Source organism: Desmodus rotundus, chromosome 10 (genome assembly GCF_022682495.2).
Source record: "Desmodus rotundus isolate HL8 chromosome 10, HLdesRot8A.1, whole genome shotgun sequence".
NCBI classification, from domain to species: Eukaryota; Metazoa; Chordata; class Mammalia; order Chiroptera; family Phyllostomidae; genus Desmodus; species Desmodus rotundus.
Window position 1 is genome coordinate 6,601,384 of NC_071396.1, and position 19,410 is coordinate 6,620,793.

At 38.9% G+C, this 19,410-nt stretch overlaps 1 protein-coding gene across 1 annotated transcript in view; it reads right to left on the bottom strand.

The window, feature by feature from the left end:
- Positions 1-19,410, bottom strand: part of USH2A (usherin) — a 499,855-nt gene that overhangs the window by 432,932 nt on the left and 47,513 nt on the right. Inside the window, exons 5-9 of the mRNA XM_053912470.1 lie at positions 14,891-14,954; positions 12,410-12,704; positions 11,220-11,404; positions 10,534-10,755; positions 9,296-9,389 (exon numbers count right to left, since the gene is read on the bottom strand). Coding sequence (XP_053768445.1) covers positions 9,296-9,389; positions 10,534-10,755; positions 11,220-11,404; positions 12,410-12,704; positions 14,891-14,954 — 860 coding nt within the window. The remainder of the gene's footprint in view (positions 1-9,295; positions 9,390-10,533; positions 10,756-11,219; positions 11,405-12,409; positions 12,705-14,890; positions 14,955-19,410) is intronic.

Genomic DNA, 19,410 nt, shown 5'->3' on the forward strand with positions numbered 1-19,410 from the left:
ACTCTACCTTCGCGTGTCTAACATTTAACTGAACGGTAACACTAAAAGTTTAAAGGTAAATGCAATATTTTCCTGCCGATTTTTACCTGTGGATTACTCTGTAATCTCAATCAGCAAAGGCGAAACAATGCTCCAGCCAGTGAGAAGACAGAAATGCGAATGTTCTGGTGGTCTTTGAACTGCCACCCCTGAGCTGAGGCTTAGAGTGAGTGTGTGGGCAAGTGAGACCCTGTGTGGGCCCCTCAAAAGGAGTGCCTCGGTCCCCAGAGCCCCCCCATCTCACTCAGACATGATCTCCACTGGTTTTCACAGCCACATGCTGTGGGGACCCCTGTCCCACTTGGTGGAGCCTGGCATGCTGCTGGGACCCCTTGCTCCTCAGCAGCGCCGCCCCGCCCTGCAGCTGCAATATCCCTCTAGATTCTTCATGGCCACACCCAGGGGGGTGGGACCCGCCCATCCCACTTCTTTACCTCTCCTACCATTCTCTCTACGTGACTATTTTATATCCACGGTTACAGGGCTCCTCTTCAGTTAGTCTTCAGGTCATTCTCCATAACGGTTATTCTATAATTTAGCTGTCAGTTTGATGTGGCTGTGCGGGGAGGTGAGCGCGGTATTTACCTCCTCTTCCATCTTTACCTGAAGTCCCATGAAACCATTTTATAGTGGAAATGTTATCTAGTGTCACTTGAGTACCAGATTACTAAATTTTAAAAATCCTTTCATCAGTATAGCTGCATTTAAATGTTTCTTTTAAGACTTCAAGTGTCAATGATATTTATATTATTTAATTACAAATTATCAGCTTGCATAATTTGCTTGCACTAAAGTCATCTCCATTTATTACAGTAATTTGCGTCTGCCAGGGAATCTTTTTGATTTTCTCAAATGTAAGTCCTTCAATATTTTCAAATTCTTGCATCTGTAATCAAGACGTTTTGGCTGCAGTCTGGCATAATGCTCCATGCACAGAAGGCGTTTCCTAAGTATCTGTTGAAGGAAGCCAGCCAATGATCAGTCTTCACATTAGAACTATAAAGATACACAGTAACGCAGAGTTACCTTCATTCTGTCTTGACCGAATACTTAACATAGGTGATATGTTCCCAGTAGATAAATCTTATTCTACATTTGGAAAGTTATACTGTAATATTTAAGACTGTAAAATGTATAAATATTACAAAAGCAAATAGTCCCGCTCTCCTATTCAACATCTGACTTAATACACAACCGTACACATTCCACCTCACCAGCGACATTGGAATTTAGTAATACTTGCAAACATTTTTTGATATTTACACTTTATATTATGGATTACTTAGGGACAGTATTATTTTGCAGGTTTTTACATTTTACGTAAATGGCATACTGTATGTATTACTCTACAACAATCCAAACCCAGTTGTTTGAGAACTCATTCATCTTGAGGTACTAGGTCTACTCAATCAGACCCCCTGCTGTTAAGTAGTTCATTTACATACATGCAAATCATGCTTCCCCAGTGGTAGGCCCTTCCTTCCCTAGGGCGGGAGTCCTCAATAATCCACACCCTTGTCAGCAACGGAAATGTTCAGAGTTTTAAAAAACTTTGCTAAGCTCATGGGTATAAAATGTTACGGTTTCGATTACCCATAAAATTGCAAATGTTTTCACATGGCTATTGGCCATTCAAGTTGCTACTTCTGGCCTCTTCTGAGAATTACCTGTCCACTGGTCTTCTTTTCAATTAATCTCATTTAAAAGTTCCCTTTATCATGTGGATACCCAGAAGACAGATTGCAGGGTCCTATGGTAACTCTGTTCTTAATTTTTTGAGGAACCTCCACACTGTTTTCCACAGTGGCTGCACCCAGCACTGTGTGAGGTTTGCTCTCCACATTCTCTGCCATTTCTTGTCTTATTTGTCAATAATCTTTCTAACAGGTGTGAAGTAGTATCTCATTGTGGTTTTGATTTGCATTTCAAATATAACCAGTGGTGTTGAGCATAGTTTTATATATCTGGTGGCCATCTGTATGCCTTCTTTGGAAAATTATCTATTTAGCTCCTCTGGCCATTTTTTAATTAGATTCTTCTTTGTTAAGTTGTGTGAGTTCTTTACATATTTTGGATATCAGCCCCTTATGGGAGGCACATTTGCAAATATCTTCTCCCAGGTGAACTTTGACGGTTTCTTTTGCTGTGCAGAAACTTCTCATTTTGATGTAATCTAATTCATCTCTTTTTCTTTTACTTCTCTTGTCTTTGGGGTCAAGTTCACAAAAACCCCTCTGAGACCAAGGTTCATATGTTTAGGGCTTATGTTTTCTCTACTGTTTCGCATCTTATATTCTAGTTGTCAATCCATATTCAGTAAATTTTCATGTGTAGTGTCAGATAATACAGTTAGCTTAGCTCGAGACATTGATTTTGTTGATCTTTTCAAATAATTAGTTTGGTTTTGTTGATTTTGTCTATTAATTTCCTGATTTCAGTTTCATTTATATCTGCTTTACAAAGTATTATTTTTCTTCTTCTTGCTTTGGATATAATTTATTCCTTTTCTTCTAGTTTCCTAAAGTTGACATTTAGATTACTGATGTTAGATCCTTCTTATTTTCTACTACATCCATTTAATGTGATGAATTTCCCTCTAAACATTGCAAACTTCCATTGCATTGCAGATTTCATAGGTTGTAGTTTCATTTTCACGCAGTTAAAAATATTTTTAAATTTCTCTGGAGAATCCGATTTTGACTCATGCATTATTTAAAAGTGCCTTGTTTAACTGTTTAATCTTCATACCCAGGGTGGGCATCTGTGCTTCTGCCTTCTCCCCGTTCCCCCTAGGAGCCCACAGCTTGTTCATCAGATTTGTTTTACGTCCCCGCTCTGATGATTCTCGCATCCCTCCACATCTGAGTCTGGAGCTCATGTTTACTTCGTCTCTTTAAACTGTACTTTCGGTCTTTTTGCATGCTTTTTAGATTATTATTTCTTTTAAATGAGTATGATGTACTAGGTTAAAAGGGACTCCAGAAAAACGGGCCATTAGTGACACTAAGTTATGGCAGAGGGGAAGGTCTATAGTCAAACCATCACATCCTGTCTTCTAAAGAATGTGTGGCAGGGTGGCTGGGGTGTGGTACTGCCCTTCCCTTTAATTCCATTTTTAATGTCTGCATTAGTGTAATCTTGCTGTTTTTACACTCTCCCTACACATAACATTACTATTAATGGTTTATAGTTTATATTTTATTATTAAACAATGTTGTTTAACAGTTTATGTATTTGCTGGTTTATTTGCTCACAATTCCTCCTTGCATATAGGACTTATTTTTTCTGGGGCCATTATATTTAGTCATGAATATATATAATTATTATTATATATATTATATATATAAATTTTAAAGGATATATATATACACACATATATATCCATCAGTATTATACAGTATATATACATCAGTATTACAAAAGTTTTATATATATATATGTACATATATCTCCCCTTTAGTGAGAATCTACTGGTGTTAGATGAAAAATGTATTGTTTTTCTCCCTTGCTTTTAACTGATAGTCTAGCTACAAATAGAATATGCTAAGTTTGGTTGGTTACTTTCTTTCTGCACTTCAAAGGTAGTGGTTCACAATATTCCATTGTGGCTTGAGAAATCTAATACCACAATTTCTTAAAAATTCAGGTCTATAAAAGATTTGGCTTTTTCTCTCTGGCTATTTTTAGGATCTACTCTTGGTCTTTGGTGATCAGCAGAATTATTATATCTTACCTACATATGTATTTATTTCTCTAAGTCTACTTAGAATTCCAAAGAATCATGTCATTCCTCAACTTTGGAAAAGCCTTTACCATTATCCCTTACCATATCATTTTTCATTATTTGTCTATTTTCATTATCTCTATTTGCTACTTCTATAAATCTGTCTCAAAATATCCCCATACTCTTAACCTCCTTTTAATGTTTTTAACTTACATTTTAAATGCACTTATGTACATCTCACTCTCAGGGAAATTACTAGTGCAAATGTTTTTCTAAGATTAATAATATCACCATGTATCAGAGATTAAATGAAATGCTTGACCTTGACCCACTAATTGTACATCTAATGTAGAATCTGTAATATGAACTGCCTGAACAATAGTACTAAAAATGAATTCATCAGTATTACAAAAATTATAATATAAAAGAAAAACATTTAAAGTAAAATCTTTCTGGGAGCAAAGAGAACACACAAGTGGTACAGCTCGATGTTTCGTAAAAATATGACACAAGTTAGTCACGGTGACTCATACTTACAGACTTCACTGCTCTAAATGAACGTGCTCTTTCTGTAACAGGAAATATTCATTTACATAATAAGCAGCATAGAGTGTGATGTTCCACCATCCAATTACTGAATGGTAGGTAGGAAGGCTTATTATATAAAATGTTCTAAGCTGGCTCGGCGATTCATAATACTAACAAAAATGCATATTGATAGTTCGATTGTAGTTAATTCATAAAAGCCATGATGAATGTTATAAAAGGGTCACAAATCAGAGCCAAAGAATAAGAGAAGTCTTCGTGGCTGCTAATAAATTGCTCTGTGAACGCTTGGCCACCCTTGCAGGTAATGATGTCACGAAATGATGAAAGAATAGCTAAGTGGCCAACAAAGCACCCGTGCTTGGCAGAGGTGCAGATCATTGCATCACTCCTGGCTTAGAGCCCCTGAAAGGGGAAGATGGCGATTAAAGGAAAATGAAAAATCCCAAGGATGCAAGTTTCAATGGATAACCCTTTTCTGAAAGCTAGATGCTATCAACACTGGAAGTCTTAGAACAGGTAAAGAAAGCACTTGATAAAAGATAGGTGTGGTGTAGCTGCGCACCCATGCTGGTGGTCATGGACAATACACACCCACACTCCCGCTTCATGGCTGCAGTGCATGTTTATGAACTTAACTAAGGTTTCCTGACAGTTACAGTGGACCTTCTGAGCAGGGGTCAGAGGTCCTGTATTTCAATTAAGCTACTAGCACAACTAGTTAGGAAATGATCCAAAAAAGAGCAAGGGAAGTAGAAGGGAGGGATTTGGAAGCCTGTGTACCAAAATAATTCAGATTGAATAACCCCATGATCTAAAATTTGATATCATGGCAGAACTATTTATAGTGATGGGAAGCAGATTTGTGGTTTCCCAGGACCAAGGGTGGAGGGGAAGGTGAGGATGGTGGTCACACAGGATTACACATTTGCCAAAACTCATCAATCCGTACATTTTAAATGGGTGCATTTTACTGTATGCAAATCATACTTCGGGAAAGTTGATTTATAAAGTAGTTTTATAGGATGTTAACATGGGTTAAATTGGGTAAAGGGTACACAAAATCTCTTTTGCAATATTTCTTACAATTGGATATGAATTTGCAATTATCTCAAACTAAAATTTACATAAATTTTAAAATCCAGGTACAGATAACAGTGATGTGTTACCCACCCCCCCAAAATTAGTCTCATCATGTAAAATGATGTAATCATTCTTATCAAGTGATTCATACAAGTTCAATACCATGTAATCCTGAATTCTACTTTGAAGTGTTCAACTCTGCTTAAAAATTATTAAATAGTATCTAGTCTCCTAGGATTTTTTTTTGCTCTAATTTAATCCTAAAATGGAATCGGTAAGTTAATTATTCATTGCTTCAGCCATTGCAGGGACAGGAATGTAACAAATACTCTAAAATTATTCTGTACTAATGAAGTATACCATTGTTATTATGATGTGCATCACACATCAAGGCCTTAAAGACAGTACTAGAAAAGAGTATGTGTGGCTGGAAGTTCATCACAGGATCAGAGAGGTCTTTGGTAATAGATTTTTAATCAATTTTTTTGGTTATTTGTAATTTTTAAAATTTTATGACTGATGGAAGTAATAGGATTCACCAATGGGGCTACAAAACAGACAGTTGGCCTTACTATTCCTGGACTAATTAACCGTATGTTCTAGTTACTAGGGTAAGTTTCACTCTATTACTAAGTTTTGCTTTTAAAGGTTCATAAGCTCAAATGTCTCTGAAGGCCAGGTAGTTAACATAAATGAGGTCACCCAGATATGAGGCTACGGATGGAGGCACATACGGTACCAGCCTGAACAGCGATACTGCTGTAAAGAGAGTAATTGGTACCCTGAGTGAGCTCATCGTGGCGATGGGGGATCATGGACACAGGGTTACACTATTTTCCGATTAAGAGAAGCCACAGATAGAGAGAGAGATGAAAACTCTTCTTGAAAATCTTAAACAAAAAACTTAAAAACCAGCTTGTGACATCAACTTTACCAACAACTAAAGAAACCTTCATACAGAAAATTCCCTAGAATGGCTACATCTATGAACTTGCTCCTGAAGTCATCATTCTCCTGCTTTTTCCCAACTTCATTCATTTTCACTGCGACAAAAAGCACTTTCTCATAGGACTGACAATTGCCGAGAACTGGCGCATTCTCAAGGCTTACGTTTTCGTCTGTTTGCCAAATGGCTGTAATGTAATTCACAAAAGCCCTGTTTATTGAGTAATATTATTAATGGCTAGCATAATACTGTGAAATTGAAGACATTCTCTTTTGGGTTATGTCCAGATCTTTAAAAAGAACATTGGTTCCAATCGGAAATGAATGGCTTATCTTAAAAGATTCTTTTAAAAAGAAGGACAATGTAAAAAGCACTTGAATAAGGATATTTCCAAGTGATTGTAAGACAACTTTTTTCAGATACATTAAGTCCCCCATGTATTAAAATACTTTGAATGATAAAAAGAGAATGCCATGTCTATGAATGTTTTATAAAATCATTTTTCATTTTCAACACCTTGCTGAAAATATAGGACTGAGAAATCATTCAACTTAACAGTCTATTGACTTTTTCCCTTCAGCTGCATTTGCCAAATTTTGCTAAAGTGGAAGATATTTGTTGCTTTTATATTTATGGCTAAATTCATAAACTATCAAAATAGGTCAAACAGGAAAGATAACAAAAAAGTCAACTTTGTATTTTCAAAAGGCACTTAATATCTAAATAAGAAGCATTAAAATGTATGCTCCACCTAAATTAGAGTTAATTAGTTCACTAGTTTATAATCTAACAGTCACCACCTGAGACCAGGCCTGGAAATCCCAACATGACTTCTGAAACCAATCGTCAGCTTTGACTCATTTAATGGCTCTATTTTTAAGGGGAAGCATGAAATCATCCAAGAATCATAAAATATTAATCATTTAAATGTGAGCAATTAAAGAGGGAGAAAAGAGAAAAAATGGAATGAGGCACCAAGAGGAAGAGAGAGGGTGGGTAGGAGTTGGGGGTGGGTGACCCCTAACTAGTCAAAAGAAGAGAAACTAAGAAAATGACATATCATTATCAAACTACTAGCTCATTTTAAATTTTCTTTTAATTGTAGTAAATCATAGTTAACATAGTTTCAGGTGTACAACATCCTACTGAGACTTATAACTTACAAAGTGACCACTGCAATAAATCTCGTACTCACTGATGTGATACGTAGTTGCGGATACAGTCACTGTTAGTGACTGTATTTCCTACACTGTACATCATTTCCTGTGATGATTTTTATAACTGGCAATTGGTACTTTTTAATCCCTTCTTCTTTTTCACCCGTTCCTCCCAATCCCCTCTCCCATCTGGTAACCATCAATTTGTTCTGTCTGTATCTATGAATTTGTTTCAGTTTTGTTTGCTCATTTATTTTATTTTCTTTTAGGTTCCACATATTAGAGAAATCATACAATATTTGTCTATCTCGTTGACTTATTTCACTTAACCTAATACCCTCTAGGTCCATGCATGCTGTCACAAATGCAAGATCTTACTCTTTTTTATGGCTGAGTAATATTCCATTGTGCAAATGTGCTGCTGCTTTGTCATTCATCTATGGAAGGGCACTGGGTTGCTTCCATACCTTGGCTACTGTAAATAAAGCTGCGCTGCACATAAGGGCACACGTATCTTTTCAAAATCGTGTTTTATATGTCTTCAGATTAATATACTGAAATTGCTGACACGGTAGTTCCAGTTTTAATTTTTTGAGACCCCTCCCACTGTTTTCCATAACTGTTACACTATTTACAATCCCACCAACACTGCAAGAGGGTCTCCTTTTCTCAAATTCCTGGCCAATACTTCTGTTTTTGATTTATGGTGCTACTCATTGTCCCCTGTGGGAACAGCCATTCCCACAGGGAGGAGGGAATATCTCATTGTGGTTTTATTTGTAAAGTGACCTTAACCCCGTACCTGTTCATATGATACCAGTATTTTCCATCAGTCCATCACTCAATACACGGCAGTCATGTTAGTACTTACACCATGTAGAATTAAATATTTACATGACAGAATATGTCAATAATTTCCTCCATGGCTACAATTATTTCTTTGTTCTATTTGCATTCCACATGTTTTGCTTATAAAAGCTCCCAGCTTTCGGTGTAGAAATACTGTTTTAAGCCTTATTTTAATCAATTTCGTCATTGTTACATTTACATTGTTACACCACCTAGGTTTCTGTACATGCCGCGAGGTAAGGATCTGACTATATTTCCTTACAAATTGGCAGCCTATTGCCTCAAACCACTTACTGGAGACTCCTTAGTGTTTATTTTTATTACAGGTTGATTGTTATTGCTGCTGCACTCTCTCATATCAGCTCCCTATTCCTAGAGACATAGCGAAATTTCCACCTCAACTGTAAAACCTCGCCCGACCATCAGAGACAAACTAAGTCCTAACCTAACTCCTAAGGCATTTTACCATAGATTTTCAAATTAGTTACTTAAAACCACTTACGTCAACAATGAATCAAATGTGTTTCATGCAAATACATAAAGATCTCTCTGCCTCCAAGGACTTTTTTTATATAGAAAACATTGCAAAAATATCCTTTAGATGTAGGAATCAGACCATTTTGAGGGCCATCTCTCCAAACACCTTAAAATTCTAGTTGTTTTATAAACGATGATAATGCTGAGGAATCAAAGAAAAAAAAAAAAAACCCTGGGATTGGTTTTAACAGTTACTGCTCTGAGTTTCTTTTTAAATGAAATGTTCAGCATTATTGATGGCTTTTATTTGTCTATAAGTTTTTTCTGAACTCACTGATGTTTTAGGGTCTTATCAATTTATTTTTATTTACATCCGGAAGTTAGACCAAAAGTAAGTTTAAAGATGTCCTAGTCACCATTTTCACCGCCCACCCCCCTTTTCTGAGATTCCCATGCGTAAAACAGAGGACTCACGTGAGGGCCTGTGGCAAAGCTGTCCTGAGAACAGAGGCAGCGGTAGGGCTGGCTGGCCGTGTCACAGCGGGCCGAGTGGCCATGGCACTGACATCTGTGAATGTGAGCACCTGTCAGACAGCTCCTAGGAAACGTCAGCTCAACCGCGAATATACATAAGGACCTGCATATATGTCCACTGTGGGAACTCAACCAGGGAGGTGAGTAAGTTAACACAAAAATCAATGTCTCTTTAATCATGTGGCTACTCATTGGAAGCTTTTAATTATTCCTAAAGTATTGACGGCCGTGTCATCCAAATCCAAACCGCATGGGTGATGGAAGTCATCTTCCAGCCTACCTGGGGTGTTTACACCTGTATAAACCATGTGGCAAACTTGCCCAGAGAGAACACATTTAATTAAACTATTCAAAACTTATAGTTAAGATGATAAAGTTTAGAATAAACCACAGGTTGAAGTTAACAAATGTGAATTAGTTTTGTTTTTCTTTCCCCAAATTAGATGGTGATTATTTAATAGTATCATTTTTGCATCATGCTAATACTTAACAAATAAGGCTTATAGATTGGTACTCTGGTCTGGTTTAAAGGATGTACATTCTCTACAGGACACACCAGTCTTCTAGCAAAACCCGATTCTAAATGCAGCCCACATGGGTACCATTTCCATGTTAGAGAGGAGGCTCTGAGGGACCTCCGCTATCCATTTATTAAATACTGCCAGCCTACTTCTCCACTGTGGTCAGATATTGATTAATCACTCAAGGCATATTAGATTATTCCTTTAAAGGAAAACAAATATTCTTTATAAAATTGTGAACTCAGGGAGACCACGCCCAGTACTTACAGACTAGCTGGTACGTACTACCCATTGTAACTACAACTCAAGTTCCTGCTCTTTGATTTCAAGAAAATTGGACAATTACATTCCAGAACAAGCCAATCAAAATATTTGATAAATTATTTTTTCTAAGTCAATTATTCTTTTAAGTCAGGTCCATGTTATCATAACTTCTACATCCAATAGCTTTATAACTTGATTCTATGATGTGGACTTATACGACAGAAAAGATTCACAGATCTCCCTCCGAAATCTTAGAGTGGGAAATCATTTCAATACCTGAAGCTTGGAATATGCTTTGCTCTAAAACCTTAGCTAATATAGTGTGAAAGAAGCATGAAAAGAATCTTGAAAACAAAATTCGTAGTGAAAAGCACAATGTAATCAAAATCCTACCTCCCAGTGATGGTGATTTCACTGACCGCATAGTATCGGCGTCTGAGGCTCACGGGAGCCTGAGTCGTATGGTACTGTCCATGGAAATGAAGCCTTATTTGCGTGGCTTTCACGAACTCCTGAAGAGATGGGGTGTTATAGAAATCATTGTATCCAGGACGGGGGTTTGGTCCAGGCATTAGGATACTGAATGTGACGTTACCATGGGAATATGGAGTAAAACTGTTGATGAAAGAAATTTGAAATCATGAGAGGCTATTAATATTTTTGACCAAACCAGAACAACATATTCATAACAGTTTAAATTTGACATTCTGAAAAAAAAAAACAGTCCATATATTTCATACACAAACAATATAGGTTCATCACAGAAAAAATACAGTAAAACATTTCTTGAGGACATAATAAAATTCCATTAATGTAGGTAACTTGCTAAGCAATCTGCAAGTCACATTATAAAGCCTAGATGAGACTAGAGGCAAGAGATACTCTAAAGTCCTTGCAGGAACTTTAAACATAATTTAAAACTCAATTTAGGGAGAAACCTGCCTTGAGAGAGTTGGTGGTGAAGGGAAGTCTCTAGTAACTGGGTGAGTCAGTTTACCTGTGGGTTATTACTATCCCATAGCCAATTAAAATTAACTCCTAAATGCCTTCGAAGGTAATTATTCCAGAAACATTCCTACTTGGGAAGCTGAACACAGTTGACAGAATCAGAATTTTCCAAATCTCCGTTGTTTGCCATTCCGAAAACACTGCAATTTCTGGCAAAGTACTGCCAGCCTTCCCAGTCCACGCTGTCTTCTTTCTTCCTCTGAATCCTTACTGCTGTTGGCAGGGGACTGAGGAACTGAATGATGATATAAAACACCTGAAAATAAATAAGTTAACTCTTGTCACTGAAGTCTTAAGTTTGGCCTGTCAGTATAAATCCAACCACGAGCTCGCTGGATTCAAACATGTACCAGACATCCAGGGATGGCCCAGTCCTACAGTGACAGCAGCACGGTCTGTCGTTACACAGCTGTGCCTCTTCGCGAATATTTGATACATTAAAGTGGAAATCAATATTAAGCTTGATGTAAAGACATGAAAACAGAACATTACTCCCAAGAAATAATTACCACATGTTCCTCTCAAGTAGTTATTTAAAGTAAGCACCTGTTTTTGTTAATTTGTTATTTAATATTACAAGGGATGTTTCACATACAATTCTGATACAGATCTCTAAGAAAATAGGTCCCGAATACTTTCATTTTAGATATTTTTATTTCACGCATTATAATATACTACTTTAGTGAGGTAATTTTCTTTTTTTTAATTTTTTTAAAAATTTTATTGTTATTCAATTACAGTTGTCTGCATTTTCTCCCCATCCCTCCACCCCACCCCAGTAGCGAGGTAATTGTCAATGGCCTGATTCAGTTTTTACTTTGCAGTAGGTTGAATTGTGTCCCCAAGTAGATGTCTAAGTTCTAAGTCCTGGTACCTATGAATGTGACCTCATTTGGAAATTGACTCTTTGAAGATGTAATTAAGAATCTCAACATGAGATCCTTCTGGATACAGGGTGGTCCTCACAAGAGAAAGAGGAAGAACAGACAGAGAAAAGGAAGGTAGCCTTGGACTATAGAGGTGGAGCCTGGAGTGAAGCTGCCCTACACCAAGGCACCACCAGAAGCTGGAAGAGGCGGGAAGTCATCTCTGTACAGGCTCCGGAGAGAGCCTGCCCCTGCCAAAGCCTCGATTGCATCCTCCTGATCTTCAGAGCGAAGAGACAACACACTTCTGCTGTTGGAAACCATCGCATGTGGGGTCCTTTGTTACAATACCCACAGGAAACGAATGCACAGGGATTCAAAGTAACTCACGTTACCTGATACTGTCCATTTTCCAAATCTATGGAAACGGTCACTCCTTGATCAAGCTGGGAGATGTTTGTAAACACACGTGACACCCACGAAGTACCCACGTCGTTGTCATTGACAAAAGCAAGCGGGTGGGCGTCAGGACTCAGCCGTAACACCCGGTTGCTGGTGGTGTCCTCCACATCGTTGGGGATGCAGTACCGCTGCTGCAAAGGATGCACGCGGGGGTGGCTGCCGGGGCAGCGGCAGTGCGGCTGCACATGCAGTCGGGGCGGGTCTCCGGAAAAGACGGTCAGGATCTCTCTGCGGGTGTCGGGAAGCAGACAGTGAGGACAAGCGGCTCCACGGCGGTGGCAGTTCTACGAGTTGTCACAGGTGAGTCTTGCTATTTCAATGTGTCTTAAGTGTTGCTTTAGCTTTCGTAACTTTTTTTTTTTACACAGAACATAAAACCAAGTTCATTCCTGGCCCCATAAACATACACACTCATTGTCATAACATAAAACATACTCATTTCATAAAAAGCATCAGATTCTTCAGTATTTGCATTTTTATATCAAGAAGCATGCACGATCCCTTGTCTGATTAGCAAGCTATTTAAATAACGTGATGTTTTATGGTGACTATTTGTAGTAAAAAGAGAGGTAATGTCCACTCAGGTTGTTAAACTGACCACTGTAAGAGAACAGTACTACATTGAAAATAATGAGTTATAGCCCTAGCTAGTGTGGCTCAGTGGATTGAGTGCTGGCCTGCAAATCAAAGGGTCGCTGGTTCGATTCCCAGTCAGGGCACATGCCTGGGTTGTGGGCCACGTCCCTAGTAGAGGCCATGCAAGAGGCAACCACACACTGATGTTTTTCTCCCTCCCTTCCCCTCTCTAAAATAAATAAAATCTTAAAAATAAAGAAAATAATGAGTTATGGATGGGGACTCCAGTGTATCCAAAGGAAGTAAGACACAGGGATGAGCCCATCTGCTGCTGCTCTCGGTGAAGGGTCCGAGGCCAGGCCCACTTGTCAGCGGTTTCCTGTGACTCATCAGTACAGACGCTGGCACCCAAAAATGCTTCAGTGGCTCAGAGCGGTCGGCAGAGCCGCCAGCAGTCAAAGAAGAACGCCAATTTCGGGCAGATATATTCCGTTTTTCCACTAAGGGCAACATACCTGCTCTCGATCAGAATTCGTCACTCTATTTATGGGCATTCTTCCACATGAGGCCTTTCCAGACATTCCAGGTAGGCCAACACCGGCTACCCAGGTCTAGCTAGAGACTCCTTCCCTCAGCCCCCCAGTGGGGGAATGCCAGAGTCGGGCAGCCAGTCGATTTACTAAATCACACAAAGTAACACCTTCTGTAAATCTCATTGGTATTTTCCAATTGGACCAGGCTTTAAATGGGACCAGAAGTGACTATCCAGTGACATCTTTGCCCCCCACAATTAACTTTATTCCCCCCAAAGCCCCGCAACAATGCTCTTCAGAATTTATACAAAGATAACTACAAAGATATGAGGCTGTTGGCAGTAAACCTCCCCAGTAATGTTGTCCAGCATGTTAGCACCCTTTATTCAGGCCTCTCTTGATTCTATAAACTGGTAAAAAAAAGTTTATACGGCTAACGTACATACCACTGAGTGTAACGCCTCAAGAGAAATGCTCCTCAAATATACTGGAGCTTGTCCTGCCATCTGGACACTCACCGTACTAATCTACATCCTCCTTGAAGAAATACAAATAAGCATTCTTCTCTTTTTGTCATTCATAGAAGTAAATAAGATCAACTCACCCATGCAACAGTATACTCCTATCATCAAATAATTCAGAAAAGAAATTTGAGAGCATAGTAAGCAGAATGTCACTGGCATCTTTTCTGAACGGAAAGGAAATCTACAGGCCTTTAAGGATTCCTAAGAAAGCCCCCACCATTCTCAAGATGAGAAATACTTCATTAAAGCTAGTCCAAGTCTAAATAATTATCTGCTCACTGGGAAAATAATTATATAACAATACTTCAAGTTATTCATTTTGTGTCTCTAATTCTAATATACCAATTTCTTGAGACTTTCACATATATCAAAATAATTAATCATTTTCATTTTTCTACATTCTCTAGTACTTATAAATTCAACAAAGCAATTTTAAAAGGTACAGACATAGCAGTTTCTTAAGTACCAGACACTACCTCATATAGAATATTTAAACAAATGCACCCCAAATCTAAAATACAACTTCTTCAAACACAGAGATTTCATAGAAGAAATCCTTTGTAAAGAATTTGAACAATTTCATATTACGAGGAGTTACCCAGTAGAGTACCACTAGTGAACAGCACCCACAGACTAAGCCAAAGCAAACCCTGGAAACATTAATTAGGTGACATTTGCCAAACGCTGTAGACGTGAAAAATGCTATCATGCTAGACCTATTTAAGTAAACTCAGTGCTTATCCTTATACTTCTTGAACTCTACAATACCACATCCGCTTACCTGTTTGTCAGTGCCACTTGGTATAATCGAAAATCTTGCATTCTTCCAACAAACTGCTCTAAGCCTGCAGAAATACATACGTGTATATAATTCGGGAAGTCTCAGGTTACCAAGCAACGGTGGACAAATAGTCAAGTGACACTCCTTTAAAGCAGGAAAACTTTGAATCATGTACCTATCACAGCCTTTTCAACTTCTTAGAGACCAATATGTATATTCTGCTAATTCCACATGAATAACATTGATATTCACTCATACTTATCTCCACAGACATTGTAAGACTTATGTCAAAGTCAATAGCTCAGCCAGTACCTACTGACCCAACTTGTGATCTCTCTCCAGAAGTCCCCTCAAGTCAGATTTCTCTCTAGTTTATAAACCTATAAATCTATCACCCCATCAGCCCTAAATTCATTGTCACCTGTTTTCAATGCAATTTCTGATGCATTTGCGTGGCTGAGAGGAAGACTCCCCACTCTCCTACCCGTGGGTTTGAATCATTCACATGTGGAAGGCATCCTGGCAGAATTTCAAAATCCCGTCACTGAGTAACAAGTCTTCTCAGACAAGCCAGGTTCCAAGTCCAATCTGCATTACATTAGGTGACCTTTCGAGGGCTAGGTAGCTATCACCATGAAACCACAATACTATTTTGTTCATTCATTTAGAAAATATTTATTTAGGGTTTACTAACAGATCAGTCCAAGAGACTACGCATAGAAAAATGTAAGACAACTACCACCTCTATGTGCTTTTTTTTGTTATACTGTAAAGAGAAAAACTTGAAAATGGTAAAATTCTAGCCAGAGTTTGGATCATGGAGAGCCAAGATGGGAGATGGTATAAGAGATAATGCTAATTCAGTAACTAAGTGGGTTTTTTTTTAATTAAATTTGGAGCAATGACCAATTCACCAAATGAGCACTTCTTCAAAATGTGTTTGTTTTTTAACTATTCCCTGGTTTATTTTGTCTTAGTAATAGAGAACGTTTGCACTCTCTTGGCTGCAGCTCCTTGTGGAGCCTTGGAGGAAAACTGGGGCAGAGCAAGGATGTGTCTGATGAATAAAAGATGTGGAGTGAACTCAGTACAAGGAAGAGTCTGACGCTGCTCTCAGCAGCAGGAGGAGGCAAATGAGCCAAGAAGGGTGAGACATAGGGGCATAAAAAGAGCGTGTCTATGTGTGAGTCTGTGTGTGCTTATGTGGATACACATTTAGATTAAATTTTATATTAATATTAAAGGATATATATAATTAATATTAAAGGATATAAAGAAAGAAACTAAGAATACTTTACATATGAATATTTCTTCATGAGTATACATGTTTTTAATTGCTGTGTAAGTATACCGGTGGGTCCTACCTTTCCACCCTGGGCCTCAGTCTTCCACACCCCTCACACCTGAGCCTGGGGGAAGGGGCTCCTTGTGTCTCTTGTTCTGACTTTCCTGTGGACACTGTTCCTCCACCCTTTCTGCCAGAAATAGGCAACTCAAGCAAGTGCAAACTAATTATTGCCTAAAGTGGTGTTACAAAGACAGAACCAAAAAGGTTCTATTCAAACTGTAGAAATGTTTAGACTTCCAACACAAATTGTTTTAAAATACACAATTAGCTCAATCCCTAAGAACTGGCCATCCAGGCAACTTGGTGAATGGACCTGGACCCAAGATCAAAAGCCAAGCAATGTAGGCAGTGGGGTAGGGAAGGATGCGCCTTCCTTGGAGATAGGAGAAAAGATGGGAAGACCAGACATGAACATAGGGAAGTCGTCGGGTGCTTGTGCGCTTTTGCTCAGGAAGTAGCAAAGGTGAACTGAGGAGAAATCCCTCCTCACGGTGCAGCTGTTTTTCTGGGGTAAGAGGCCATGTTTTCTACCAAGAATGAAGCTGGATCTGCCTCTTGTTCATTTCTTGTCCTTCACCTGTCCCCACTCACTCAGCCCTTCCCTTCTAGCACCCTCCCTACCCCCCGCCCCAGCTCCACAGACTGAATTTGTAATGCCTCGACCCTCCCAAGCACTCTGAACTCTAATATTTTCTACATGACTTTGCCTCTGCTTCAAATGTGCCTGGCCCAACCCAGCCCTTAACCTCTTGGCTTTGAAATGTACCCTGTGGGAAACTTTCTCTGGCCCAAAAGGTCCCTATAAATTCCTGCAGCTCAGTGCACTTCTTGTTCTGTACCACAAACACCTATTTTCTTCTGCTTATTAAGCATAAAAGTACATTAAATAAACTTCCTTGGCAAGACCTACAAAGTAGTAATAGGTCTTATTTGCTGTTCTATCTTTAACTCATAGCCAAGCTCCTGGCCCATGGTAAATTGTTCAAAAATACTTAATTATGAAGGGTAAAGGAAGGTGGGAAGCAGGCAGGAACAAAGGTATTTGGATCTGTAATAAGGATCAAGGGCCTCTATTGAGGATGAGTGAGGAGGTTAATCAGGGGAGAATTACAAGGATCCTCAAGAAGCAGTTTGAGGGCCATCTAACAGAGTGTCACTCTGCACTGGTACAAGCTTACAAGCTCAGTGAAGTCCCCGAACATGCTGACAACCCAAGAAAGAGATTAAATGATTACAGGTATCCAGGGATGAGGGTGTTCAGGCAGGATGCATCAAACAACAAGAATAGTAAGGTAAGAGCCCCGTAAGAGAGGAGACATAACACACCACTCTATTTGAATGGACAAGAAAGTGAAACCAGGTGAGAGGTGACAAACCAGGAGAAAAGAGAGGAAGAGGTCAAAGAAGAGTATGGTAGAAGTAAGAAAGCAAGACGTTGGAAGTGACATTAGTGCTGGCTGGGGACACACTGAAGCTGAGCAACGCTGATCCTGCCTTGGGCAACACTGACTAATGGAACATCAGGAAGGCTCTCCCCACAATCAAAGCACATTTTGCCAGCAAGAAATACCCTCTGGAGTAAAACGACACTATTATAGGTTGAGCTGTGGTGAAGCCTTATCCCCTAGTACCTGTGAGTGTGATCTTATTTGGAAATAGATGTAACCAAGTTAAGGTGATATCAATAGGGTGGGTCCTAATCAAATATGAAGGGTGTCCTTGTAAGAAAAAGAAGCTCTACAAGAGGGTGAGTCACACACTGCAAAGGACATGGGACAAGAGAAACAGAGAGGAGAGTGAGGCAGCTGCAAGCCAAGGAACCCGGAGGACTGGCGGCCACCGCCCAAAGTTAATCAGAGGCAAACAAGGAATCCTTCCTGCAGGTTTCAAAGAGAACAAGGCCCTACTGACACCCTGATTTCCACAGCTGGGAGACAATACATTTCGGGTAGAAGCTCCCCACTGTGTAGTACCTTGTTACTGAGGCCCAGGAAACTACTATAGTCATTACTTCCTACTTCTCTTAACATCAAAGAGGTATATAAATTTTACAATATGAGTTACCCAATTTTTCTCAGTGTAAAAATTGTCTAAAATGTTTTATATAGATCCTCTAAAATGTTTTACCTCAAAGCACCAGAAAACACAGATCATAACAAGTAAAAGATAATCACATGATTTTGAAAGACCTTCTATAACTGAACGACAGCAAAAATGGTGAACGATAGGATTTTGTCAAAAACTGAAGCACGGCTTTAACTTGCCAGAGTGGCTTCCTTGCTCAATGCACTCATTAACTCCACAAATATTTACCGGGAGCACATTTTGTGTGCTAGGTACTTCCCTAAGTTCCAGAGATATACCAGTTAAGAAAACAGGCACAAAAAACCTAAACAAATGAACCAAAAAACCACTTGCTTTTATGGAGCTTGCATTGATGCAGCCAGATGAGCATAATCAAGTCATACTTTATATAGTATATTGGAACACAATAGATACTATAAGAACGGAGAATTTAGAGATGTTTGGATAGCGTGGCCAGTTCTAACTTGGGTGGTACGCTAGAGAGAGGCCCCATTGAGAACGTGGTGCCAACAGTGGAGAGGGAATGAGCTGTGAATGTATCTAGAGCGAAATATTCAGTGATACCAGCTGGGCCATAATAGCCATCCAAGTACAAGCTGATGGTGGTCAAACCAGGGTGTACAAATGCAGGTGTGTACTTTAATGCTCATAAATTAGAACTAACTGCCTATATTTTACTAATACTTCAAGGGAAATGCAGCTGTGGAGGAATAATAAAGTCTATGTTATCATCTACAAAAGGAAGGAGCTGGGTTTGATGACCTTTCAAACCATTTCAGCTTTAAATTTTGGAAAGTGAACAGAGCACTTCCAACCTCCACCGCAGAATGTACATCTGAAGGAATTACCCAAAAAAGTTAGAAAAAATTCTCTTGAGACACAGGGTTAGTGTAAATCATCCATTCTAAACAAGAGGATTTTGATTTGGGGAGATAATATCAAAATATTTCAAGGACAAAGTCATAAGAGGAAATTTACTCATTTCTTTGCTAGTTGCCAATTTTTTAACAGCAGATATTCATCGGAATAAACATTTCATAAAGAGACTCTTCTTTGGAAAAATCTTCATATGGCAATGACAGGTCTA